The following is a 27965-nucleotide window of genomic DNA, read 5'->3' on the forward strand; positions in this document are numbered from 1 at the left end:
ATTTGTATGTAAAACTTTGATCTCCTATTGTGGCCCCATCCAACCCCCGGGGGCCATGATTTAGTTCTTGAGAAGATTTTTAAATGACCCACCCTATTTTTGTGATTTATCTACCTTTTGAAAGGGACATAGCCTTTCATTTCAATGAACTTGAAAGCCCTTCACCCAAGGATGCTTTTGACCAAGTTTGGTTGAAATTGGCCCAGTGGTTCTGGAGAAGAAGTTGAAAATGTAAAAAGTTTACAGACAACAGGCGATCAGAAAAGTTCACTTGAGCTTTCAGCTCAGGTGAACTAATAAAAACCCTTTCAATACTTTTCAGATTTGGGGGGGGGGGGGGGGGGGGGGGGGGAGACAAAAATATAGTTGCAATTATTGACTTAATACTTCATGGCAATACTCAGCTAGGCGATGATTTTTTAAATGAATAGATAAATATTACTGGTTCATATATACAGTGCTCCCTCGATATATTGCCAACTTTTGTTCAAGACGAATTTGGGCAATGAAGCGGGGGTGGCATTATAATGAATTCACCATTATGGACAATTTACTGAGCAGTCAAAAGAAAGTCAATACCGTAAAGCTATTTGGACTCTCTTTTGTATAAAAATTATCTCGAGTTTAACTCGGCAATTATTAGTAATTAACCTAGCCACCTGCATACCTTGTCCAAACTGTCCCAATATCAAAGTACAGGTGTGATTACGGATGGATGTCAGGTAGTTGGCATTACTATCAAGGATAAGCCCTATAAAATTTGACCATTTTGTAAAAAGCAGTGGCAAATAGCGTTATGCGGGGGTGGCATTATAACGGGTGTTAACATGGGAGGAAATCTGTTCTTTAGAATTTTCAGGCAATAAGCGGGGGCGACATTATAATGGGGGACAATATATTGAGGGAGCACTGTATTTATATTTTCACCCATGTTTTAAAAGGAAGCCATTATGATGATGTAGAGTACTTCCTTGAGTGGAAAAACTAATTTGTAAAATTTAAATACACAAAAATTAATCTGTACAGTTGCAATTTGACCCAATCTTGTAAAAGGAAATGTACTTAAAAATTTCCAGATTTACGTTAACTAGTTATTTTCATATGCCAAGAAAGCATTGACCAATAAGACTGAATCTGATGATGCAGATATAAGAAACAATACAATAATATGCATACTGTATTTCATTTTATTTTACAAATGATCTGTCAAAATGACAGCAACATAAACTGCATGTAGTTCTGTAAAACATGATGAGAAGATAACATTTCTGGTTATGTTTCTTTTGAAAGGACATGTCTGGCTGACGAATTCGACAGATAGTGGAAATAAGTCCTCATGAAATATAAGTGATTTACTAACTATCTGAATAAGAAATACCCCATTGTTAATTGTGAGATTCAGATTTGCTTAATATGTAATACACAGCAGTACAGTAGCATGTCCATGATTATTCTGTCACCACTGTAGAAAGAGATGAAATTAAACATTGGAAATCTGATTGTATCACACAATATCAATACACAGGAATGCGTTAAAAGAGCTAAACTGTGAGTGGAAGTTATGAGCATTTCCAGGCCGATTTATTAAGTCTGTCCAGTTCCTTCACTTTTTTGTACCTCCATATATACCACAGAAAGCCCACAGCAATAAGAAGCAGGGATTCTATATAGTAGCCATCTAGTGTGGTCTTGCATGCACCTCCATGTTGGGTACATTGCTGGAAAAAAAAATTCACAGATACAGTAATAAGCAACTAAAATGCACACACCTTAGGCATTAGAAGAATTGTTAACATTGCATTACCCGAGTTATCATTCTAAAGCTCATCAAAATACAGCTATAGACTGCAAAATCATGAAATCTCTAAATACAGCTAGGGACTACAAAATCATGAAATCTCTAAATACAGCTAGAGATTGCAAAATCATGAAATCTCTGCAACACGGTATACAGTGAAACCTGTCTAACTCAACCTGCACTGGGGTCAAATTTTGGTCAGATTTATAGACAGGATGGTGGATTGCAGTGTCAAGTAGAAATGGGAATGAAAATTTGGGTCAATGTTCATTTTTTACATTTCCTACCACAGAGCCACTTCATCCAACAATCCTCCTTTCAATGGTGGATAATTAGAAAATGGTGAAGTTTCTAACTATCTTCTCAAAATTACTTGGTCAGAGTTGGCAAAATTTTTGTGATGGTCTCCTTATATAGTGTAGATAAAATATTGTTCAACTCCAGCCTCCAGTGCCAGGATGGGGCCACCAAAGGGATCCATGTTTAGATGTGGCAAAGTTGACCCCAACTTTGATGAATGACCTTGACCTCTATCTAGTTTTGACCTTAACCATTCAATTCATTGAAGTCTTTACCTTGTATAATTAAAATTTTATGACCAAGTTAAAGTTACAGACAACCGAAAAAATTAACAAACCAAAAACATGTCCCCAGATGTTCAATCTCCATCACATAAAAATGTTTTAAAAGCTTCTGAAGAACAGCCATTAAAGCTACCACTGTAGTGAACAGTACAAAAGGGAACTGTACTGTCTCACTAGAGAGCTAGCTTTTCTAGTGATGTGATAGAGTCTCTCTCTTGATCTCACAAGTTAAGCAATGGCGAGCGTGATCAGCACTTGGCTGGGTGACCGCTACACGTTATACTGCATGTATTATTAGTGTACACAATATGCAAATGACATGTAGAGTATATATGCAATATTCATAGATGTTTCATATTTGTATAAAGTAATCCTTTAGATGGGATCCAGACATGCTGCATTTTAACCCCACTATCTACTTCTCTATCTTTAATGTTACATGTATCCTATCTATAATAAATAGATGATGACAGCTTACTTCATCTACAGGAGCTGAATTTTCACAACTACCATTTGCTCCAATACACTCTTTCCATGTCAAACCATCCACTAACCACAATGCCAGTGTGCTAGGCCAGTTACCACCTGAAATACACATAGTTTACAGACAATTCAATCAAGTCTTGAGAAATAAATCTTTCATCCTCTTGCAGTACTTTTGATAATAATTCTTTCATTTTAAAGGGCATAGACACAATTTTTATGCCCCCCCCCCCGATCGAAGATTGGGGGGCATATTGTTTTTGTCTTGTCTGTCATCCTGTCTGAAGCTTTAACCTTGCTAATAACTTTTGAACAGTAAGTACCAGAGCTTTGATATTTCACATGAGTATTCCTTGTGACAAAAAGACTTTTCCGTGGGTACCAATATTTTTTATCCGGTTACCTTGACCTTTTTGAAAACTTTAACCTTGCTTAAAACTTTTGAACAGTAAGTGCTAAAGCTTTGATATTTCACATGAGTATTCCTTGTGACAATACCTTTCTGTGGGTACCAACATTTTTGACCCTGTGACCTTGGAGTTTGACCTACTTTTAAATTTTTTAAACTTTACTAATAAATTTTGAACAGTAAGTGCTAGAGCTTTGGTATTTCACATGAGTATTGTGACAAGACCTTTCCATGGGTACTAAACCTTTTGACCTTGACATCTGAACTACTTTTTAAAAAATTTGACATTGGTCATAACTTCTAAATGGTAAATATCAGAGCTTTCACATTGCACATGAGCATTTCCTGTGACAAAATCTTTCTACTGTTACTAAGATATTTGTCCTTGTGACCTTGGCCATCATTGGAATTGACCATTATCGGGGGCATTTGTGTTTCACAAACACATCTTGCTGACTGATTGAAGTTGACAGGTTTTTTTTTTTATAGAAATAGAGATCATTTATAGATAAGTGGATTAAAATCATTTCATAGAGCATATACTTTGCATTTACATGTTTATCAACATGCTTTTCATAGCCAGGAAACCACGTGTGGAGATGAAAACACCAAGATTTCTAAAAAGTATGTCGCAAGAATTCAACATTTCGACATAATGATAAATCAATTTAGGAAGCAAGCACAAAGAAGAAAGAATAAAAAAGTTTTGTTGTAAAAGCTTTTTTTCAACAAAGCTATCAACTTTGGACCATGCTGATAGTTGAGTCACGTGACATGTATATATAAACAGGGTTCGTGCCTTGTTTTGAAAGTGAAAAGTTCAGATGTCTCAAATACAACTTTGTGTCAGTTTTTGAAATTTAGCTTTGTTATGTTTTACAGGGATCAAATACCATCATATTGTCAATTAAATATCTAAATAACTTTTTTGTACCCAATTCGTGTCCATGCCCCTTTAGTAACATTTATTCTCACCTTCTTAATATTTGTATGGATGCAACATGTAAAGATTAAGAAAAGAACAGAATGGATAAGGTGTTAAGTAGTGTCATTGCTAGCTTACCGAGATTGGATAAGGTGTTTTAAAAGTAGTGTCATTGCTAGCTTACCGAGATTGGATAAGGTGTTAAGTAGTGTCATTGCTAGCTTACCGAGATTGGATAAGGTGTTAAGTAGTGTCATGTAGGTGCCTCCTATAGCAGGGTCGCTGATCTTAGCGTGGAAAGCCATGGAGGATACAAACATGCTATACAGCGCCACCTATAACAAACCAAGTGCATTGATTATTCTGTTTAAAACTACAGATGGTACAAAATGTGTACATTTTTGAAAAGCATACAATAACTGACTGCAGTTTGCTCATTTATAATAAATTATTGCACGAGTCACGAAAATTGAAATTACTTCTTTGTATGATAAAAGATGCCAAAACACCTGGAAATACATGTGCAAGGAAACTTACCTGATGAACAGCATAGGCAATTAATATAAATGCATAAAAAGAGGCTGGGAAAACTCCAGGACTGGTTTGTACACCATAAGACATCCACACCATGAAGGCATACACAAAGCCCAGTAGTAATCTGCCAATACAAAAAAATCAACACCCACTTCACGAAATATGCAGTATCTTTTTCTTCCAAAAGACCCAAAGAAAAAAAACCACAGGCTGGACTTTCTTTTACATTGATAAGTAAATGAACATTACCAATTACAATTCAGCTTCTTTATGTACAATAAAGTTATCATTCCATTTCAAAAGAGATTCTGGGATTAAAAACCCGTGAATTGAAATGAATCTATCAGACACAAGTGCATGTATGTAATCCTTTTGCTTCAATGATTTTTTAACTACAGAATACAGTAATCCTTCTTCCTGAAAACACATAATAGTAAAACAGCCTTATAGCAAAGTGCTGGGGTTGAACAATTTTAATTCCTTATAAACGTAATTCATTGTACTCATGAAGTTCATTATATGTTTTGATACTAGAGGGAATGAAAATCACTTGGCTGTAAATGTGAATTTATTGAGAGTGTTTATTGTTACTGTATTTTACTGTATGTAGGATAATTGACCAGTCTTCTGTAGTAGGGCTATATGGACCCTGGATATAGGCCTGGATAGCTCAGTGGTTAGAACACCTGACTAGTAATGCATGGGTCCCAGGTTCGATTCCTGGTCCAGCCATATATTTTCTCCTTCCTACATTACAATACCTACCTAAATGGCATTGCACGCAGGAACACATCCATGGGGGTTGGACCTGCAGTGTATTTACTGATGATCAGTGGTAGAATGATTTGTATAGGAATCATGGGAATAGCAAACAGAGCCAGTGTCTCCTTCTTCATTCCAGCCTCAATCAACTTCAAACCTGTCATGGAGTCGGCAGCTGCAAATCCAATCTGTTCAGGAAAAATAGCGAATCTAATATTAATCAAGATTGGGGGCAAATCTAAATTTCATAATGAAAATAAAATTGAAGGATTCTTCATGAGTGACATTTAGGTACCATATGAAACATTTCAGGTATGGCAAAACATTTGCTATGCCCCAACTCAAATTTCATTAAAGTACTAGTTTGTTAATGTCTGACCTTGACTGTGAGAAGTATAATGGCATAAGAGATCACAGGAGGTAGGCGGATGACCTTGACTAGTTGTTTGTATGTGTCTACGATGCCCTGCTCACTGTCTGCATCAGGATCATCAGCCTCGTGCTTCATTATCATCACCAGGGTTGTTGTCACAAAGAAAACAATGCCCCAGAAGAACATGAATCCTAAGATACAAGTAGATTGTGTTACTATTTCAAAAACCAATGGATGTTCACTACCAATTTTAGCCTGATAAAAGTTTGTGATGTTAACATCACCTATATGCGGTTTTTAATGTAAAATATCATACTGTTGTGCTTACCAGCAAGAGTGACAACTCCAGTTTTCTGAGGTTCATGTCTCAAATACTTGTTGCAAAAATCAGCGGACTCTAAGGCTAAAAACAAAATGTTTCCCAGAAAATACCCTGCAGTTTGTCCAACAGAATTACATGTGCTTGCCCAGCCAACATTTCTCCTGCGAATAGAAATAATGTATGCATGTACAGGTTTTGATCATAAGTGTACGAATGTATAATAAGTCTACTTACCTTTGGAAATAAACATTATTTCAATTCAATTGTTGAGATATTTCTGTATATTTACCTGGAGAGCATTGTCAGGGCCCAGCCGTCTACAGCTATGTCTTGGGTGGCAGCGAGGAAATTCAACATAAAGAATATTGCTGTTAGCACATATATACTCACTCCTCCACCGTTGGTCTCCCGTCCTATCAAACTGTCTACTTGAAATGATAAGATTACCATGAAAACTCCAATCAGATATTGAATAGGAACCAACCAGCTCTTCCTTCTTCCAAAAGAAGACAAATACAAAGAATCCACAAGAGGTGCCCATATCAATTTCAGGCTAAATGGCCAGAACACGAAACTAAACACAGCTTGTTCTTTGTAACTAACACTTCTGCTTTGCAACAGCATAGGTACACTGCCCGCTACACCAAGGGGAATACCTTGAAGTAAATATAGAAATAACAACAAAGCCACATTGCCATAGTCTCCTTCTAAACCCCTCGAGTTATCTGTAGATTCCTCATGTCTTGTTCTGGTGGACACAGGTACATGGGGGAATGAATCTTCTCCTAAATCTGTTTCCTCAACTGTGTGCCTGGTACTTCGCCTTGCTGCCATTTTTGAGGTAGTCAATAAATATAGTGATTTAATAAGCTTCTTCAACATACACCATCTAGTAGAGTTGTTTTAAAGCTTCCATCTCTAAAATAAAAAGAAATAATTAGGAAATTTTACTCTAGACTTATTAAGTTTAAGCTACCATCTTCATACAGGGTTGCAAATTCATTGAAAACTCGTGATCACCATGTAAGCTCCTGACAAAAGCACTTCTGGGAGCCAACATCTGTAAAAGGAAGGGAGAAAATGCAACAGAATTTGAACCCAGGCTCCCTGAATATCTAGTCAGGTGTTCTACCAACTGAGCTATCTGGCCATCGGCAATCGAACCCGGCTGACTGCTACACATCATATTCAAAGAGCACACAAATTTATGCATCAATTACTATTCCAAACTCTGTTGCCAGAAGGTTTCTTTTTATTGTGAGTTTTAAATTCCTTACCTTTCTATTCTGATGATTCAATTTCCAGCATTTTGGCTACATTAACCAATTTTTGTTCATAAAAAATCTAAGGTTGCCACATGGGCAAGTTTGGGTGCAATTGTAGCAATGAGTGGTGTCGATAGGTTGGTGCCAGAAACATGAACAGTTCAAACTATATTCAGAGCCTAGCATCTCATGTTTGAAGGAGTACACTTAACTCAACCGATGGAAACATCAAAACTTTTACCAATAAACACAATTTGTAAACTCCTTAATTAAGGGCAGTGTGTTGTAAATGGGGTGATATACACTTTTATACAACTTTTTGTTTGGATTAAATAAAATGGAAATTTACATCAAAATAGCTTTATCTAGCTAATGAAATTAACTTGATGGAGCTCTTTACCATTTAAAAGTTGTATAGATAAATCAAGAGAGTGTTGGACTTATTATGTGTGGTGGGCAGACAGGATCAGGGGTCAAGGTTCAAATGTTAGCCTGTTCCATTGCATTTCTCTCTCTGTTATATTTGGTGCAATAGACCAGCCCCTGGAATTGACAGGTGAAAATGCCTGTCAGAGGATATTAAAGATCTTGGGTTGATAGTGTGAAGACATTTAAGGACGGAGGAATGTGGCTTTCAGACAGCTTTGATCGCTGGTGGCAAGATAGCTCAGTTAGTAGATTACCTGACTAAAGATTCAGGGGGCCAGGGTTCAAATTCCAGTCTGGAACGAAGTGTTTTTTCCCTTCCTGTTACAAATCTGACAATAGATGTATTCATATATACTGTAGTATAGGAGAGGAAAAATTTGTTGGCCAGACCAGAATCAAACCCTGCACTCCTGCATTACTAGTCAGGTCCTTTAACCACTGAGCTATCCAGGCCGATATCCACTGTCCGTATAACCCTTCCTCTTCCTTTTAATTTGTCTTTGAAGACATACAACCCAGATTCTTTTTGCCCCTGGCAGGACAACCTGCAGTGCAGGGGTGGTCAACGGTACCAACTGTAGTATAGAAGAGGAGAAAATCTGTGGTTGGACCCGGAATCAAACCTGGAATCCCTGCATAACTAGTCAGGTGCTCTAACCACTGAGCTATCCAGGGCGATATCTACGGTCCATAATGATGATTAATCATGATCTATTTGTAGAATAATCTTCTGATAGCTGAATCCTCGTGTCTTGGAAGATAGATCCGCGAAATAAAGTTGTAAGAGGTAGATAAAGCAGCGACACCAGCTGGTGTCACTGAATTCCCACTTTTTAATATGGAGTCCGCTCTGACTCTCCCCCGCACATGTCACAATATAAAAGCGGAGGTAAGAGTCAGAGGAATCTCGGATTACGGTCCATATAGCCCTTACTACTACAATACTTGGGTCACATATGTCATTACAAGTTTGTAGCTCAGCAGTGAGCACCTGCATTGAATATATATATATCACTATCATTCCAATTTTCAGCAATATGCAGTGAATTTAAACTGAAATTCTGACGGCCGCTATACTTGTTCAGAAATAGCTGTACAATCCAAACCGGCCATATGCTATTTTTGTTCCAAAAAAAGGCCTGAGAAAGCCGAGTCGATCCTCTTATACAAAACATGCCACATTTATTGAAATTCTATGTAAATGTTGGAAATATACTGTACCTGTCAATTCTGTAATCAGCTTTACACAAATTATTTCCTAATAATTTCAATATTCGACGTGGCGAAACACGATTGTTTATTTTTCCTGAACGTGTGATCGGATACCAACAGTAGTACTAAGAAAATTCGTTCAAAAGAAGAAGGGAAAAAAATCATCCTCTAGAAATAAGGAGATCCAACTCAATGATTAAATGATATTCATTGATTTTATAAAGCGAAAATTATAATGATACTAATTCAAGAATATATCAAAAATAGGTATGAAGAATAAAGAACATTAAGCACGACTTATCATCTTTCTCAAAGTGAAAGTAGGAAAAACAGAAAACGTACAACGGTACATTATGATTATTATAAACTGCGTTCTACAAACAAGTGACATGACAAATGTGAAATAAGGCAGGCTGAACGCATAATAATACTAGGTAATGCAATAACCCTGAAGAAGCGTCTGTTTTAAATCTATGTCGAAACACTTCGTTTATGTTTATATTCTGCTTTCTTGACTTGTCACAAAATAATTCATCATCATGAATTGCAAGTCTTATAATCTGTTGTATCTCCTGATGTCGATAGCTAATATCAACAGTAGAACGTTTTTAGGACTGTCTTGTAATTGAACTGATTGGGCAACACTCGACAGTCAGACTGGGCGATATTAACTGCGGCATTTTGACAAAGTTAAATTGTGATTTTCAATTTTCTATGAAATTGTCGGGTCCAGTTAGCAGTACCATCTCTATAGATTTATCAATCTATTTAAGGAATGACTTTAATTCTGGGGCAAGTTATATGAGTATAACCTGGTTTGGGTCAGTTTACGCTTTATGATCCGCGAAGCAAATCATAAAAAAGAGTAAACTAGCTGTTACAGTAAACTGACCCAAACCAGGTTATACTTGTATAACTTGCCCCAGAATTAAAGTCATTCCTTATAATTTAATGCAAGAGACAAAGATACTAACCTTCGTTTATCAAAATGTACATAAACTCGGAAAAATACAAGTCAACTGAGCCGCGCAATGATTCACTTAGCAACAACGACGAAGTGTCTAGCTGTGAAGGTCGACATCTTTAATCTTAGTTCTATGGAGCCTAGCCTATTTATCAAAATATTGTATTGAAGGTGAAGTTTGTCATGATAGAAAATACGTGTAGATACTAGACTATCCATGCAATGTGTATTTCGCTGACCTTTAGAGAAAGACATTGACTTTGAAGTCGCTCATCTCAGACAAATTGAGAAAATACGGGAAATTGGATTGTTTAGGCCTACCCAAAATAAATCTTCAAATATCAGAAAATGCAATAATTTACGGCTTTTAACTCTGCGAAAACTTCTACTACATGAAAACTTACCCTTGCATACAACGTTATCGCTAATAGTAAATCCAACACAAGTAAATATGTCTAAGCAAGTGACAAATCACGATCCACATGTCAATTTGACGTCATGTAATAAAATGTGACGTATGAATTTTTGTTTGCTTTGATGAAAGGCGGATCAAGCAATGAAACACCCCCACCCCCCTTTTCCCCAGTGAGAAATATATTTCAAAATGAACAGGGCAATGCTTACTTGGTAAATCATTGATTCGAATATAATATTGTTTTAATCTATTATTTGACCATCATACAGAGAAAGATGTTTTACAACAGTGATTTGCGTACAAGTAAATGCTAACATGTGTATCAAACCGAAGTATCTTATTGTACGTGTTGACTTTCTATCCCATGGAAGGCTAAAAACAGTGCTGCGATGTAAATTTAGAGAGAGAAAAAAAAATAGTTCAGGCTTCTGGTTGTCAAGGCGGTGTGTCCCATACCAAACCAGGTTATACAAAAATAACCTGTGTTCCTCAATTGGAATTTGACCAATCAGAGACAAGGATACAATAAGAATTAAATTATATATAGCTTTAAAAAGCTATATGAAATAGCTTGAATTAACTATTTCAAAACTTTTATGAAATAAATTTCTGAAAACCAAAAAATTGAATTTCACTGCATGAGTGAAAATTTGTTTTTATCTAATATATGTATTCCATGCAACACATTAAAAACTATCCTATCTTCAGCATAGACTAAAAGTCCCATGATCGAGGATCAACAGTATAAAGGATTATTTAAGGCAATTGGATTCCACCATGTGAAGTCATCATGCTTATTTATGCTTCAATGCACACAGGATAGTGGTCAATTAACAAAACAAAGAAAATGTTCTGTTCATGAAAATTCTTAAAACGACATACTGAGTCAGGGATTTATTTAAGTTTTTTTTACAAATGGTAAAGGGTACCTTTCCCCCTTTGACAACAAATGATTATTTTCCCTTCCACAGTTGAAAATTTCCCTTCAATTGTTGAAACTACACAAAACTGTATGAGAATTATAACAAAAATCATTTTTATTAATATTCTAAGTCATTTTCTCTATAATTATCAAAGTCGTACGATAAAAATAATGATCAGTAATCAATCAATTTATATGCCTGTTTTGAGATATCATAATCTGAAGATGTCCCCCACCACCCCACTCTTGGGAGCTAATGTGACTGCATTCTCAAAAATTCCCCCCAAAATTAAAATGGGTTGTAACATCTAAAAGCTGGATAAAATCCAGGGAGTACTGTTGTTCTGAACCGTATTTAAAAAAATAGTGTTATGGCTAATTCAAAGTATAAACATGTTAAAAAATTATTATGCACCTTTTTGACTAGGCCATTGATTTAATCTAATGGAATCTAAACTAGCTTAATCAAGCTATTTCAATTAGCTTTATAAAGCTATATAGCTTAATAAAGAAAAATAGCTAAATATAGAGATTGTGGTGGACCTGATTATAGATATACAGTGTTCAGTAGCAGCAGAACTTAGTTATGGTGAAAAATGGTTAATGCTAATCCCCCCACCCCCGTGAGTTCTGCATGCAGCTATAGGTATAGACTACTACAATGTTTTATTGTTGTAATGATAGATATCCGATGGACCCAATTTTCATGGTGAGAGGACCAAGCTAGGCCACAATTATTCTAACTAGGTATTGACCAGACCCAATGTTACACCCAAGCAGGTCAAAATTTTGAGTCTGCTTTGGGTTAGCTGTGGGTTCACTAGGAGTCGTGCTTCTCTTAGTCAGCTTCAGAGCAGACTCTGGGTTTGCTTTTAAAGTATAATTTGTTCTTTCATGCATGAGGTATTCCTGGAGTCAGCTGACCCAGCTTTAAGCTTAATCACAAATGTACTCTGAATACACATTTTTGAAAGCAAAGTTGAAGAATACTTAGTGAGACTCCATACAGAAGTGAATTTTTTTCATTGCTGGTCATTAAATAGTGATAACAAAGAGAAAATCTTCTGCAAAACATGGACAGATATCAAATCCTGAATATTTCTGAAATGTACAAATTTAGGCAGAATTTTTTTGTTTTCAGGTTGTGATATTGATACTGTTTACAGGGTTATTTTCGCCTTGTGTTATTTTTGCAGATAGTTTCACCCCTTTTTAAATTTGCCCAGATATACAGGTGACTCTCGATGGCTCGAAGTTCAATCTCTCGAAGTTCTCGGTCTCTGGAAGTGAAATCATGGTCCCGATTTTTCTCTCTGTATAACAAAGCAAATTTACTATCGAACGTTCGATCTCTCGAAGTGAAGTTGGGTCCCGTAAAACACATTTCATTGTTTTTCACTCTCGATCTCTCGAAGTGGTGGTAGCGTATACCCACCGTTACCCAAGCGTGTAATAATTTCTGCTTGAACCTTACCTGGATTTTGTTGAATGCTGGAGGGGTAATTAGGTGTTTACATAGTTGAAACATTGCTGTGCTTCTGTGTGGAGGTGACACACTTGAGTATATAATTGGCTAATTGGTTGCTTTACACATTACACTGGGGTTTTGTGTTGTGATGATTAAAAAAAAAACTATATATAATCCGACTATGAATAAAATCTATAATTTGTTTTGACTTGACAATGAGAGAGTAAGTTTTATACATAATTTAGAGATCTACAGTTTGTTCTTTATGTAAAGTTACTCTAAAACATCGTTTTACTCATTCATTAGAATTTTTGCTTTTGGTAAATCGACATAACATTGTGTTCTGTTTAGTTTGAGATAGTAAAGTGTCATCGGAACTTGGTTTTGTATGCCTATCTAAGCATGATTAAAGAACAAATAAATACCTAAACTTTAAAATGTTTTTATTAATGCAAAATAAGATTTTTTATTTTGATATCAAATTAACTACCTGACGAATATGAAGGAAAACATGTCAAAACAATATCATATGATCTTGTTGGTATACATTTCCAGTTACTGTAAAATCTTAACCATACCGGCGGACCGTCAATTTCCGAATTTCGAACTTTCGATTTCTCAAAGTTTTATCAAGGTCCCTTGAACTTAGAGTTATCGAGAGTCACCTGTAGTTGTGTTAAAAGAGAGATATGAGAGAAATTAGTTTTGCCCACTCTTAATTTCGCCCAGTGACAAAAATAAAACGAGGGCGAATATTTCCCTGTATACAATATACTCCTCCTTTTTCCATAAATTCTTTATAGGGCTGAAGCAGTAAGCCCCTATACAATACAATGTGTATTGCAATACTTATTCCACGTGTGGTATATTTTATAGAAGAAACAAATAATAACTGTCAAAGAAAAGATTTTTAACAAAATGCTTCTAAACCACTAAATGGCTCTGTAGTTTGACTTGTTTAAGTTCATGATTGTTTTTGTCAGACTTGTGGCTGACAACAGTCTGGATCCTTTTGCACATTTAAACTTAGTTAAGGTTAACTGACAGTTAACTTCTAGGAGTCAATGGCAAGTGAAATGTCAGTTAAATTAACCTTCATATAAAAATGATATGTACAAGTCAAGCCTAATGTATTTAACTGAACCTGACTTTAAAAAAACCCATAGTGAACGAAGATCGAGGCAGTGAATTGAAGATTGAAATGAGCGTTTGTATTAAATGGTATCGATATTTCGGTGAATCGTTTCAGCACTAGTTCTTTAGGCTGTGTGATCTGACATCCTCCCGTCTAATCTGACATTCTGTCTAATCTGACATGTAATTTTTCTCTCGGGGCATATCAGATTAAACAGGTTTCACTGTATGTGATTTACATTGTCATTAATATTTTTGTTTTGTTTGTTGCAGTGTAAAAATGGGAGTAAGGGGATTATTATCCCACTGCTTGCAGAGGAGAGATGAATGTGTTGAAGAGATAGATTTAGTATCTTTAGCAAGAAACGAAGGTGGCATTGAAATTCTTGTGGACTTTTACTCCTTTGAACACATGGTTCTTCCTAAATTCTGGAAGGGATTAAGCAACCTTAGATACAATGACTATCTGAGAATACTCGGAGGTGAATATGGATCAATCGAAACATTTATTAGAAGATTTGTTGAAATTTTCAAGCAGTTAAAGATCTCTTTTGTGTTCTTCTTGGATGCTACAAAAGGCTGTTCAGATGCCAATACACAGCAGAAGCTAGACACCTGGATGAAGAGACATAACAAAGACGTCGACAGTTTGAATGAAGTAATAAATGTGTGCCGAGGAACAACAGATATATCAAAATTAGAAGAACAAATGTTCATCAGACCTGTTTGTTTAGAAGTGCAGGTTGTTGAAACATTAAAATCCTGTGGATGTGAATTAATTCAAAGTGTGACGGGGGAAGCAGACTTCATGATTGCAAAAGCTCTGCATGACCGCGAAAAGGCTTTTGCCGTATGGAGTAATGATTCAGATTTTTGTATTTTCAGTAACTGCAGATTTATTCCCAATGAATTGTTCGATATTAACAACAGCCTTCAGTTAGGCCTTCCGATTGATGTTCCAATGAAACCTGAGTCGCTTATGTGTGGAATAATCTCTACTGAAAAAGTCATGAACACATTTGGGGTATGTATTCTTAATAGTCAAGATATGAGATGACATTTTTACATTTTATGCCGGGGTCCATAAGACCGTGGTACTTCATGATTTTGATTCATATTAAGATCTCTCGGCCTGATTTCAGTCGATAGTTAACGTTTTGTAAGTACCTTTTTTGTAAATACCTTATATATTGTTGTTTTTATTCATATAGATAAACAAACATATATCAATGTAACTACATGTACTTGTTTACAAGTGATCGATTGTGAGGCCATAAAACAACAAAAGTAATGAAAAAATGTTCACTCGTTAAGTTCAAAGACCGCGTTTGCCAAAATTCTGGACATTTTTACTTTTTTTCAGTTGAGACAAGTACTGTGTGCAATAGTTATTTAATATCTAAAATTACATATGTCAACAAATGTCAAGCTAGGTTCATGCGTAATGTATGTAAAACTGAAATACCTTGGTACCGTAGGGCCCGCTGTATCATAGGACGGGAGTATACAATCAAATTCATAAAAATAAAAGTGTTTTTTTTTAATTTATAGTTTCCATAATTAGCATTCATTTGGCTTTAAACTTAATTATGATAGCATTTATGAACATCATTTAATTATTCGACTTGATATTTTGGCTTTGTAGTTTCAGAGTCACCATCTTATGATAGAACTGAGTATCATTACTGGGAATGATTTCACCTCTCAGTATGTCACAAATGGTTTGAATGGACAGATTGACATCCGAGGGAGAAAGTGTGTGGAGACATTTGCAGAGTGGGTGAACCGTTATGACAGGATAGAAAACCACCAACGGTTATCTAAGGAAATGGTAAAAGAAAACTCCCATTCATGCCTCTTTCATTTGATTCCGCACGCATTTATCTTATCAATGAAGGCATAGGTATTGATCAATCAAATTCAGATGAGTTTTCAATATGAAGTTCTTAAGTAAACATTTATGAAGAATTTTTTTGAATGGAATGACACAAAATGTATTGATTTTTCGTTTACAGTCTTACAATTTCGCCTTCAGCAGAGCTGTGGAACATTCCAGACTGTTTTACAGCCTGCAGGCTAGTCCAGAGGAACTGGTTAACAAAGGATACTATTCTAAACTCCTGGCAGAGAAAATTTCTTCAGTAAGGCCATAGAGACGCCTCTTTTGTAATTGCTTGTTGAGATTATCTCCCTTTCCATGATTATAAAATTTCAGAAAAGGCATAAGTTGAAATGCAGTACTTTTTAAAACAAATGCTCAAACAAGCACATGGAACTTCTGTATAGAGTTAAAACAAATATATTTTTTTAATATTTATTTCAGCTAAAATACCCCTCCAATTTCATGGGCATGCACAACAATTTTTACTGGCACCGCATGCTGCAGGAGGATGCTAGTTATGGCCAGCCCTGTGCTGAAGTGGCACTTGCAGAACTTAGAGCCCATGTTTACAGAATAGTCCTTCCACGTCAAGAAAACCTGGTCAATGAATATGGCCGCAGTCCATGGGAGCCAATGAGGATTGCAGGGGTAAGTTTTAATTTGTGACAAAAGTTTCTGTTCAGATAAAATCTTGATTAAATTATGGATTAATACTCAGTTTTCTTGCAGACTTGTTTGTTGGAAGAATATTGTCTTTATATTAAAACAACATATATCCCTTAAATAGCTGTAATTTTTCGCTCACCTGAGCTGAAGGCTCAGATGAACTTTTTTGATCAAAATTTGTTCGTTGTCTTTTGGCGTAAACTTTTCACATTATCATCTTCTTCTCCAGAACCACTGGGCCAATTTCAACCAAACTTGACACAAAGCATTCTTGGGATTCAAGTTTGTTGAAATGAAGGGGCATGCCCCCTTCAAAGGGGAGATAATCACAAAAATGCAAAAATAGGGTGGGGTCATTTAAAAATCTTCTTAAGAACCACTGGGCCAGAGAAGCTGAAATTTACATGAAAGCTTCCAGATATAGTGGAGATTCAAGTTTGTAAAAATTATGACCCCGGGGGAATGTTGGGGCCACAATAGGGGATCAAAGTTGTACATGCAAATATATAAAGAAAATCTTTCATATTCTTCTTCTCAAGAACCACTGGACGAGACGAGTGGAGCTTTACATGAAAGCTTCCTGACATAGAGTAGATTCAAATTTGCTCAGATCATGGCCCCTGGGGGTAGGGTGGGGCAACAATAGGGGATCAAAGTTTTACATTCTGATATATAGGAAAATCTTCTCCAGAACCATTGGGCCAATTTCAACCAAACTTGGGACAAATCATCTTTGGGTGAAGGGGATTCAAGTTTGTTGAAATGAAGAGCCATGCTCTCTTCAGAGGGTAGATAATCACAAAAATGCAAAATTAGGGTAGGGCCATTTAAAAGTCTTCTCAATAACCACCTGGCCAGAAAAGCTTAAATTTTCATGAAAGCTTCCTGATATAGTGGAGATTCAAGTTTGTTAAAATCATGACACTTTGTGTTAGGAAGAGGCCACAATAGGGGATCAAAGTTTTACATGTGAATGTATTGGGAACCAAACTTGGCACAAAGTATCCTTAAATGAAATTTGTTACTATGAAAGGCCATATCGGTCTACAAGGGCATATGATTATTGATGAATTTGTAGTCCAGTTTGATAATTAAGTTTGATAATTAATTAATTTTTAGTCGTTATCTTTGAAAAGTTTTACCTGAACCAAGCTGCTTGTATAATGATAATTTTGCTCAAGCTTGTTCATTGCTAGGAACTGCTGCTCTGGGGAACGATGTGACGATGTGGCCCATGGGCCTCTTGTTTAATTGATACAGGAAAGAGGAATATCAGTGTTTTTCACACTAATTTTATGTATGTTGTCATATTGATTTGGAAAATTCATTGACATTTTTGGATTTGGGGAATATTTTTTTAAATGATAAATTCTTCCATGAATAAATTTTTCTTAGAATATATAACTATTGACTGTTTTGTGAGCTATATTTTTTTTTCATTTAATATGGCACACACATCATGAAATTGACATTATACAGGGTTCTAAAGACACTTGATTAAGGGATGAAAATATCTTGTTGTCCAATATTCCCTTTATCAAAACACTATTAACACAATAATAGGTCTTAATATATGCATTACAAAGTTCTTGTTATAAAGTTGAAATAAAGCTTTAATGACTTAATCTCTTTGGGAAAGTCACCATTTGGGTAATTTTTGTGAGGGGAAACTGCCTAAATAAGGCAGTAATTCTTATGTGTGAGAGACATTGAATATGTTTGGATTCTACTGAGTGTTCAGCATCATTTTAAAGGACTGTACATGGTAAGAGCTCTATTTGCCCATCAAATTTGACATTTGTGCTTTCGTTTAAAAAATAAGTGTATTTTGTGCAAAAATTGCAATGCAACCCAGTTGTTATTCTCAATTTGATCAAAATAACATAAAATTGGAATGATGACATCACAAACTTGACTTTTTTTTGGTAATTTTTGGTATTTTGACTTAAAGTCATTATTTTTCATACAGTTTTTCTTCCAGCACAAAAAAAAAACAACCCAAAAAACTGCCAAGGTAGTCTAGAGGTTAGAACGGTTGCCCGGTATGGGGAAGGCCGCGGTTCAAATCCCGGACATGATCTTTATTATGAAATGAAAAGAAATTTTCTTTGAAAGTTTTTAAATTTTGAGTTTTACTAGGAGGCAGAGAGGCTGTTATCATGCATACTTCTTTGTATCTTTAAATCTGTTTAAATTTTGCTGCATCTAGTCTGTTTGTATCATAGTGGTATAAAACAATGAAGCATGTGGAAATTACTCCATATATTCATTGTTTTTATATCCTCATCATACAAACCAGACCATATTCAAGTTAACTTGTTTTTAGATTTTATATCTTGTTTAAAGGTCACTTGTGTATCAGTGTATTCAAGAGAAATAAAATAGAATGACACTGCAAAGATATATTACAACAAAATGTCTAGTAAATTTTAATCATAGATATGTATATGTACCAGTATATATTTAAAATCTAGAATTGTATTTGCAATTGAAGGTTTTGGCAAAGGATGACCCAGAACTTCCAATTCTTCACAAAATTCAGGAAGATAAGATATTCTGGAACCTCAACAGCTTTCATCACATCATGTCACACCTGGAGCCAGGTAATATTTAACATCATGTCCCACCTGGAACTAGGTAATATTTAACATCATATCACACCTGGAACTAGGTAATATTTAACATCATGTCCCACATGGAACTAGGTAATATTTAACATCATGTCCCACCTGGAACTAGGTAATATTTAACATCATATCACACCTGGAACTAGGTAATATTTAATATCATGTCCCACATGGAACTAGGTAATATTTAACATCATGTCCCACCTGGAACTAGGTAATATTTAACATCATATCACACCTGGAACTAGGTAATATTTAACATCATGTCCCACATGGAACTAGGTAATATTTAACATCATGTCCCACCTGGAACTAGGTAATATTTAACATCATATCACACCTGGAACTAGGTAATATTTAATATCATGTCACACCTGGAACTAGGTAATATTTAATATCATGTCACACCTGGAACTGGGTAATATTTAACATTATATAACATTGTGTCTCAATTACAACCAGTTAATATTTTATTAACATCATATCTTACTTAGATCCAGGTAATACTCTCGCCTAGATCCAGGTAATACTTATGAAAATATTTATTTTTAATTCTACCTATTTATATACTTCATACCACAATGAACATTTACTGGTATGACAATGGCAATATCTTTATTCTCTTAAACTGATTTACAGTGCAGAGAAATAAACAAAGTGAACGTAATATAGATATACATGCAAGTCATGGGTAATGGTACATTTTGAAAAAAGAGAGAAAACAACACAAAAACAAACTAGAATACAATATTGTTAGTGGCTGGATTGATTAACCTGGAGAACATACTCTCTCAGAAATGATTTTGATAAATTTACTTAAATTGATTAATTTTAAGGGTAAGAAAAGTAGCTTTATTCACAAGAGACGACAATACTTTTTACTTTAGCTAGGGAAGTTTGATTCTCAAGAATACAACTGATAGGCCAGAGCCATGATAAGCAGATCGGACTAGAATTTCACTCTGTCAATGGCAGCTATGTTTATATAGATGGTCAGTAACAAAAATATTAAAATTATTGTTAATGCCTGCCAAAACTGATGACAGATTGTAGATTTTATGACTTTATTACATCACAGTGTTCAGTAATGTGTTTCACGGGGTGTGTGATAAAGTTGTCTGATGTTTATAACAGTTAAAAAAATTATGGTGAGTACAAGTCGGACGAGGATGGTCCTTAACAAAATTACACTATTATACACCCCCCCCCCCTCTTGCAATAAAGTTGGAGGTATATACTTGAATCAGGTTGTCAGTCTGTAGATGGATTGGGTCCTGGTTGTCACTATATCTCACACACATATTTACCATGGAATGATGAGGATTCCTATAGGTCAAGCCATGTGGAATGTGATAGGAAAATGATTTCTGAACTTTAAACCTACGTAGTGCGACTGACCGTGTATTCCCGATGTTGGCACAGAGACTGATGATTATTTAATGAAGTCTCTTTAGCTATATCAGGCACTTAGCAAGAAGTGTATAGGAAGGGGATAACCCCCTTTTTATGGACAATTTACACACATTGTACATATAATCTTATTTTAATTAGAATGAAACTGATGTACAGAATCCATCTACTGAAGAAGGGTTGTCCCCCCTCCACCTCCCATTGCACACACAATTTAGTATTTTGAGCTTTGGTTTGAATTAAGCCGCTTATGTTGGTTTTATTTGCTCACATGAGCTGAAAGCTCAAGTGAGCTATTCTGATAACTTTTTGACCAGTGTGCCTGTCAGTCTATCTGTCTGTCTGTAAACTTTTAACATTTTCGACTTATCCAGAACCACAGGGCTATTTTAGCCAAACTTGCTACAAAGCATGATTGGGTGAAGAGGATTCAAGTTTGTTCAAATAAATTGCCACATCTTTTTTGAATTGGAGATAATAAAGAATTAATAAAAAAGTTTTGACATCTTTTTAAAATCTTCTCAAGAACCACTGGGCCAATTTTAATCAAACTTGGTACAAATCAACCTTGGGTGAAGGGGATTCAAGTTTGTTCAAATAAAGGGCCATGCTTCCTCCAATAGTGAGGTCATAAAGAAAAGCAAAAATAGGGTAGGGTCAATTAAAAATCTTCTTAAGAACCACTAGGCCAGAAAAGTTTAAATTTATATGAATGCTTTTTGACATACTGTAGTTTAGATTCAATTTTTTTTTTCAATTCATGGCTCCTGGGGGTAGAGTGGGGCCACAATAGAGGATAAAAAAAAATTCATGGTGATATAAAGGATAAATTTTTAAAATCTTCTACTCAAGAACAACAATGCCATGATTAATCATATCAATATGGAAGCATTACCATGTATTGCAGATTCAAGTTTGTTTAAATTGTGGTCCCCATTGGAAGAGTGATGCCATAATAGGGTGACAAAGTATTACTGGTACGTGGGAATATATAGGAAATGTCTTCTTCTCAACAACAGCAGGACCATGAATAATCATATTAATATGCAAGCATCCCCAGGTAGTGCAGATTGAAGTTTGTTTAAATCATGACCCCAGGGAGTAAGATGGGGCCACAATAGGGGATCAAAGTTTTATATGGGAATATATAGGGAAACATCTTTGAAAATTTTCTCAATAACGATTGGGTCATGATTTTGTGATATTATTATGTAAGATCTTCTGGTAGTGCAAATTCAAGTTTGTTCAATTCAGGGGCCCCAGTGGTAGAGTGGAGCCATAATAGATCAAAGTTTGATATGGAAATATACAGGAAATTAATGAAAACAAATTCATTTCAAGATTAGCAGAACCACACTAAATCATGTCGAAATGCAAATATTCCTAAGCTCTGTGGATTGAAGATAGAGTTCTCATTTTTCACAATGACATGTGCATTTCTTGTGACAAAGACCTTCCTTTTGGTACCAAAGTTTTTGACCCTGTGACCTTGATCTTTTGTAGCGAGTATGTGAGCGGATTTAACATATAATTTTGATTAGATTGTCCAAAACTATAATCTTGCTCATAACTTTTGAATGGTGAGAGAAAGGGCTTTCATATTTCATGTTTGCATTCCTTGTGACAAGACCTTTCTTTTAGTACCAAAAGTTTTTGACCTTGTAGCTTTAACATTGTATTTTGATCTACTTTTTAAAAAGTTAACCCTGGCAATATGCCCTGAACTGTTTAAGGTAGGCCTTTCATATTTTGTGTATAGATTTCTTATGACAAGACCTTGCAATTCATACCATGATTTTTGACCTTGTGACATTGTATCATGGTTATATCATGACCCTTTGGGGCTAGGTTGGGGCCACAATATGGGGTCAACGTTTTCATTGGAATAATCTTTTAAAATCACAATAGCTAAACAACAGCAAGGCTAAGGTGATTTGGTGAGCAATGTGGCCCATGGGCCTCTTGTTCCAATTGTATCATTTCTTTACAATATGAATAACAGACATGGGTTTTGGGCCAAAAAAATATTTTCAGTTAATATATTTATATCATGTTTAACACTGCCTAAGAGGTAATGCTTAACATGTATTTTAAAAAGCTTTGAAAAATTGAACTCGCAAATACATTTTGCCTATGAAAGAGTGACTTGATTTAATTCCAGGACAAAAGACCAAATGGTTTGACCGCTATGGTAGAAAGAATGGCTTCATTGTGTACTGTCTGAGGTACTTCCTGTTATTAAACTGGGGGAAGAATCTTTGCATCCAACAGCAGGAGTTCCTTGCTATGTGTGCACTTGTGTTTGCCCACCCTCGAGAGGAACACTACCAACAAATTAGGATCTGTCCTTCCCCACGATGTGTTTCCATGGGAAATTGGTTTCTTGTAAGTATCGGTATATTTGCAGCAAATTGTTTGGTATTGAAACATGATCCCACCTCTGGTAATTCCAGGGGTCTGTGTTTGCCCAACTCTTAATTTTGTATTCCTTATAGGAGTTATGAGATTGATCACTGTTTGTTATCTTCACCTTTTCATGTACACAGAATAATTCAACTGGAATATTTGACTTTTTTAAAACTCTCTACCAATGCAAGGATACATTTGACCCATAGAATATAGTTAGTTTATGATAAACATGGTTATCAAGGTATCTGACTATAATGTATAACTTAAGATGAGGTAAAGAAAAAAATATCATTGGAATCGTAGTAGAAACCTTGTGTTGATTTTTTTTTTAAATGTCCTGAATTCTTATATGTAACAGATGTGGAAAAAATATGCCTCCCTGCAACATCTATCTCAGAATATTAACTTTTTTCTGACCATTTCATGACATTATCTCAGGAAATGAGTCTTGGATGAACTACTACATGATTTTCTGAGTGGGAGAGACATTTGAGTTTGGTTTATTGGTATTACTGGTAGAATCGCTACATTCTCAGTCTTAACCTGCCAAATTTATGTAGCAATATTCCATTACCACTTTCATATGGTATTTATGTCCCCCTATTGATTTGATATATGAGACCATGTTCTGCATATGATCAATTTCTATAGTGAGTCAGGCTACTGACAAATAAGTCGATGAAACAGGGTTTTCAACAGCTTCATGTAAAGTCAGAATTTGGCAAATTTTATGGTTGTTATATTGAGCAAGTACAGCCTGCCATGAAATCAAATGTTGTCAGATGTGTTTCATACAAATTGTTAGACCATTATTCCCCCTCAGTTAGATATTGATTTTGACTATTGATTACTGTTTACCTGAACAAGACAGAGAGCTCATGGCTGGTGTGACTGGTCAACAGGGGATGCTTACTCCTCCTAAGCACCAGATCCCACCTCTGGTGTGTCTAGGGGTTTGCGTTCTCAGTATTGTATTCTCTATAGGATTTATGAGATTGGTCACTGTTCATTATCTATAAAATACAGTAACTGATGAGTGACGACTTTATAGTTTAATGTTTTCAGTATAATGAAACAGCTAATGTATACCACTGAGAGAGAATTCTAGTGGATGTATTTCACCTGGGTTTGCCTATAGAGGCTCCTGATGACGAGGTCTCACATTCTCTCACCAGAGGGCGCGTTACGCAAGCTTCACATACACCTCTGTCAACGCTTGGAATCACGTGACAATATAATCACATGATATAAACAATAATTCTTGGTTTCCTTTCCGTTTAAAAATTCTGGTAACAGTTGATAACATCAGGCTCTTTTCATAGCCCACTGGCACTTTAATAAGTACATATTTACCATTTAGCTGTTTGTCTCTTATTTCACAAGTTTTATCGTGTTTTTACAGCCTTTCTTACTTTTGATTCCATGTTTACATTCAAATCTTCACCACATGGATGTCCTTCATTCATACCATATTACGAAGTAGTTACAAATTTAGGATCAGAAAACGGCGATTTTAAACAATTTACAGTAAGCATCAATTTAATTGCACCAAAAACATTTCATAGTATGACTAAATATTTAGTTGAAAACATAAATGTGGGATATTAGAAACTTTTACAAGATTTCTGTAAAAAGCCGTTGACAGAGGTGTAGTGCGATGAGTGCATGGAACTCTGAGTAGAGAATGTAGGTCTCACTGTTTCACTATAATCAGGTTTTACTGTTCGTATGTGCCTTTAGAGGTTCATAATAATTGGGTCTCACATTTTCTGTATAACTAAGTATCACTGCACCTACACTTTGTCTCCATCTGCAAAGATCTGCAATTTGGCATAACTGTGAAAGTATCTGATATTTCATGTTGTTGTTTTGACTGTGCATTGACCAATGATTTAGGGAGTTGCTGTACTATGATTTAAGTGTCCAAGGAAAATCATGACTTCCTTTGATGGTTTATGGCTCCATTGACATATTCATCACATTTTATACATTTCCTGATGTCTGAGGAGCTCCTTGATCACGTAAATCGCTAAATTAATGCACCATGATAATACAGGGTTTCTGCTTTATTTCTTGTTCTTTTTTCTCATGAATGTATAATTGGGTCTCTCGATCTGCGTTTTTTGCCCTGTCAACAGAATTGTGTAAGGGTCTCCACGCTAATCATGGTTATTTAGAGATGATTTTGACCTCAAACTATCTGTTTCATGTACATACAAATTATTGTAATTATTGTTAGTAGATTAATTGTCGTGCATGAAAAGTTTTGAAGAAGTTCATGAAAATGTGATTCTTGCTTCAACCAAGGATCAGAAAAGAATTATCAGAACACGAACAATGTACTATTGACATAATTCATGGAAAAATCAAACATGACTGTAATACATGAACATTTTCCATTGGGTGTACACTTTTGAATTGATGATTAAATCTTGTGCTAGTATGGTATGGATAGTTGTGTACAATTCCCAGCATTGGTTCAGTTAAACAGTGTCAACAAACATGTTCATCGTAACTGAACCAGAATGATCAGTTTCTCTCATGCATAAACATTTCTGAATTTCCTAATGTTACAAATGATGTGAAATATTTGCATCATTCATATTTTAACGTGAAATATTTTGCCTGCATTGAGAATGATGCCAGGTAATGTTGGGTTGTGTTAGCGTGTGTTGTACAGATTCTCGTGGTGGATACACACTTCCTATATGCCATTAAACAGCTCAATATAGCCCCCAGCAGACATGTTTAGTGGTGTTACCAGAAAACAACACTCCTGCACTTTTGTAATGACTTGCATACCACAGCTGGATAGCAAAACATTTTTGGGTGTAGAAATGACACTGTATAGGTATTCAAATACATAAACATGTATTTCTGTTATGTATATATTTCGATGAAATTCATTCTGTTTGAAATGTAAATGTGATGTATACCTAATTTTCCATTTCTATTGGAGAAAAATAAATAGAATTAATTTATTTGAAATTTTTTTTCTAAACAGCAGGTGGCAATGCTAAAGAACTTAAAATCATATTTTGGCATCCTGCACATGCAATTAAGGTCAAGTACTCTACATCATCATAATGGCTGACTTCCTTTTGAAACATGAATAAAAATATAAATATCAGCATTTGTTTATTAATTTAAAAATCATTGCATTGTTGAGAAGCTCGGTAGGTTAGCATATCAACTGCTGAACTGTAGATCGCTGGTTCAAGTCCAATAGGGGTTTTAATTTTTTTTCAGATTTCTTTCTACTAAAACTGCATTTTTTGACTAAATAAAGTAAATTTTCAAAATATTGTTGTACAGTACATATCCTCTATTTTTCGTCCATATCAAATTTCTCTGGTGTAGCATTCCTCCTTAAAATAGGTGTTTTAGTGATGCCTAGAGAATGACAAGAATGTGATAATGACGACAGTTTAAATCAGGACAAGGACTACATGTCCTGGTTGTATGTATCATGGGAGTATATAAACAATAGAAACATGTGGTAATTTGTATCATCGTTAGTCAACTCTGCAAAAATTAGCACATTATCTTCCTTAATTTTATATCTCCCACGATACCAACAACCTAGATATTTATTCCTTATCATGCTTATTTCTATAATTTATGATATATTATATAGGTTTTCATATCAAGTTGAAAGGTCAGTGCTTTTATTGAGAAATAAAATGCATTGAAACAGCATTGATTTATTGTTTACAGAACATGGGGAAATGGAAATATTTTTGTATAGTTTCATCATTATCATGACTGACACACCCTTCTCTGACATGTCACTAAAACTGTTATTTCAGGACATCTATCGCCATGCCTACATGTTCCTTGGAAAGCTCCTTTTCCTGACACACGAGTTCCCGCTGCCTAAAGAGATTTTTTGTGGATCTGCCTGGACTTGTTTCTATATGTCTTGTAAAGATGATAGTAAGTTTAGGAACCTGCTTATCTGTTAATGAAAGAATTGGGAATATTTTGCTAAATGTTTATGTTAAGAATAGCAAGTCTGATTAATGTCTTTCAAATATTTTTTTAGCTTATTATGCAGCGTCCCAACAGACAACACAAGATGTTCTGTATTGGGTCCAGGAGCAAATGAACGCAGTGATTAGTGAGAAACGTCACATGATTAAGCACATCACAGAGGGAGTGTTCGATTTTAATGACAGATTTTAATCAAACTAATCTTTTAACACAAATTTTTGATAGTGCTATTATGACAAGATCAGCAGGTGACAATGATTTTTGTTTTTCATGGCCAAAAATCATATTTGGATCTCTTGCATGACACAATGGAAGCAGTTTGTTCATTAGTTAATCTATAATCAATGTATTAACTGCATGTCAAAGTGAAGTGTAGACTCTGTGAAATACAGCTTGAATAGTTTCAAAAGGAACTGTGCAAAACAGACATTAAAGCATTTTATGGAGAGTTGTGATGCCATTGGTAAACGGAAAGACAAGATTTCCTAATAGTGTATCATTTTTACTGTTGTCTAAAGAAATGCTTAATAAAACCTTTAAAACATGGTTTGTTTTTTATATTTTACATTCTTAAATGCATTTTCTGTTTATCTGTAAGAAAATTTTGTATTAAGGGGATATGATGAAAGAGGTAATTCGTTACAAAAGTAAGCACAGCTCAGTGTTTTCAAGAAAATGCTAGTACGAACTTTGTGTAATTTTCCCGCCTTCGAAGTAATGATTTAATTCATAAAATTCATAACACAACATTTAGGTAGTAGACACGATGTCCAGAGAGGGATTTACTTGGAGAGGAATATTACGTCAGTATGTACCCATGCGCTTTACCGGTCAAAGTTAGATCGGTGTAGTTACGTCGTCTGTCATGTGACGTAATCGGGTAGTGTTGGGTAAAATTATAACGCACGACCGGCGTAGTGTGCCAAGAATTTGTCAATGTTGTACACATTTCTGGTTATTTTATGACCCAAAAGGATTG

The 27965-nt window shown here is 35.3% G+C and overlaps 2 protein-coding genes across 3 annotated transcripts; one reads left to right on the forward strand and one right to left on the reverse strand.

Annotated features, from left to right (window-relative positions):
- Positions 1-1167: 1167 nt before the first annotated feature.
- Positions 1168-9407, reverse strand: LOC125674220 (acetyl-coenzyme A transporter 1-like). Of its 2 annotated transcripts, XM_056166001.1 has the most exons (10): positions 9106-9212; positions 8275-8459; positions 6480-7108; positions 6197-6351; positions 5875-6059; positions 5499-5683; positions 4737-4857; positions 4426-4534; positions 2861-2967; positions 1168-1718 (listed from the first exon to the last, which is right to left on the reverse strand). In XM_056166001.1, the coding sequence occupies exons 3-10, from the start codon at positions 7070-7072 to the stop codon at positions 1560-1562; spliced, it is 1614 nt and encodes a 537-aa protein (XP_056021976.1). In that variant the 5' UTR covers positions 7073-7108; positions 8275-8459; positions 9106-9212; the 3' UTR covers positions 1168-1559. The 2 variants fall into 2 exon arrangements, with proteins under 2 accessions (XP_056021976.1, XP_048767279.1); XM_048911322.2 differs by lacking the exon at positions 8275-8459 and having other exon boundaries at positions 9106-9407.
- Positions 9388-27533, forward strand: LOC125674212 (uncharacterized). Its single transcript, XM_048911312.2, has 9 exons — positions 9388-9530; positions 14273-15023; positions 15645-15830; positions 16015-16140; positions 16323-16529; positions 19042-19150; positions 22746-22969; positions 26803-26929; positions 27039-27533. Exons 2-9 carry the CDS (start codon positions 14280-14282, stop codon positions 27176-27178), a joined length of 1863 nt encoding a protein of 620 aa, XP_048767269.2. The 5' UTR covers positions 9388-9530; positions 14273-14279; the 3' UTR covers positions 27179-27533.
- Positions 27534-27965: the final 432 nt, after the last annotated feature.

This window comes from Ostrea edulis, chromosome 1 (genome assembly GCF_947568905.1).
Source record: "Ostrea edulis chromosome 1, xbOstEdul1.1, whole genome shotgun sequence".
NCBI lineage: Eukaryota > Metazoa > Mollusca > Bivalvia > Ostreida > Ostreidae > Ostrea > Ostrea edulis.

Coding starts and splice junctions, on each gene's coding strand:
- LOC125674212 (XM_048911312.2), top strand. CDS start 14,280: ATGGGAGTAAGGGGATTATTATCCCACTGCTTGCAGAGGAGAGATGAA. Junction 22,970..26,802: donor CCATGGGAAATTGGTTTCTT/GTAAGTATCGGT, acceptor CTGTTATTTCAG/GACATCTATCGCCATGCCTA. Junction 26,930..27,038: donor TATGTCTTGTAAAGATGATA/GTAAGTTTAGGA, acceptor ATATTTTTTTAG/CTTATTATGCAGCGTCCCAA.
- LOC125674220 (XM_048911322.2), bottom strand. CDS start 7,072: ATGTTGAAGAAGCTTATTAAATCACTATATTTATTGACTACCTCAAAA. Junction 6,352..6,479: donor GCCCTGACAATGCTCTCCAG/GTAAATATACAG, acceptor TTCTATTCGCAG/GAGAAATGTTGGCTGGGCAA. Junction 4,858..5,498: donor CTGCGTGCAATGCCATTTAG/GTAGGTATTGTA, acceptor TTGTATTGGCAG/ATTACTACTGGGCTTTGTGT.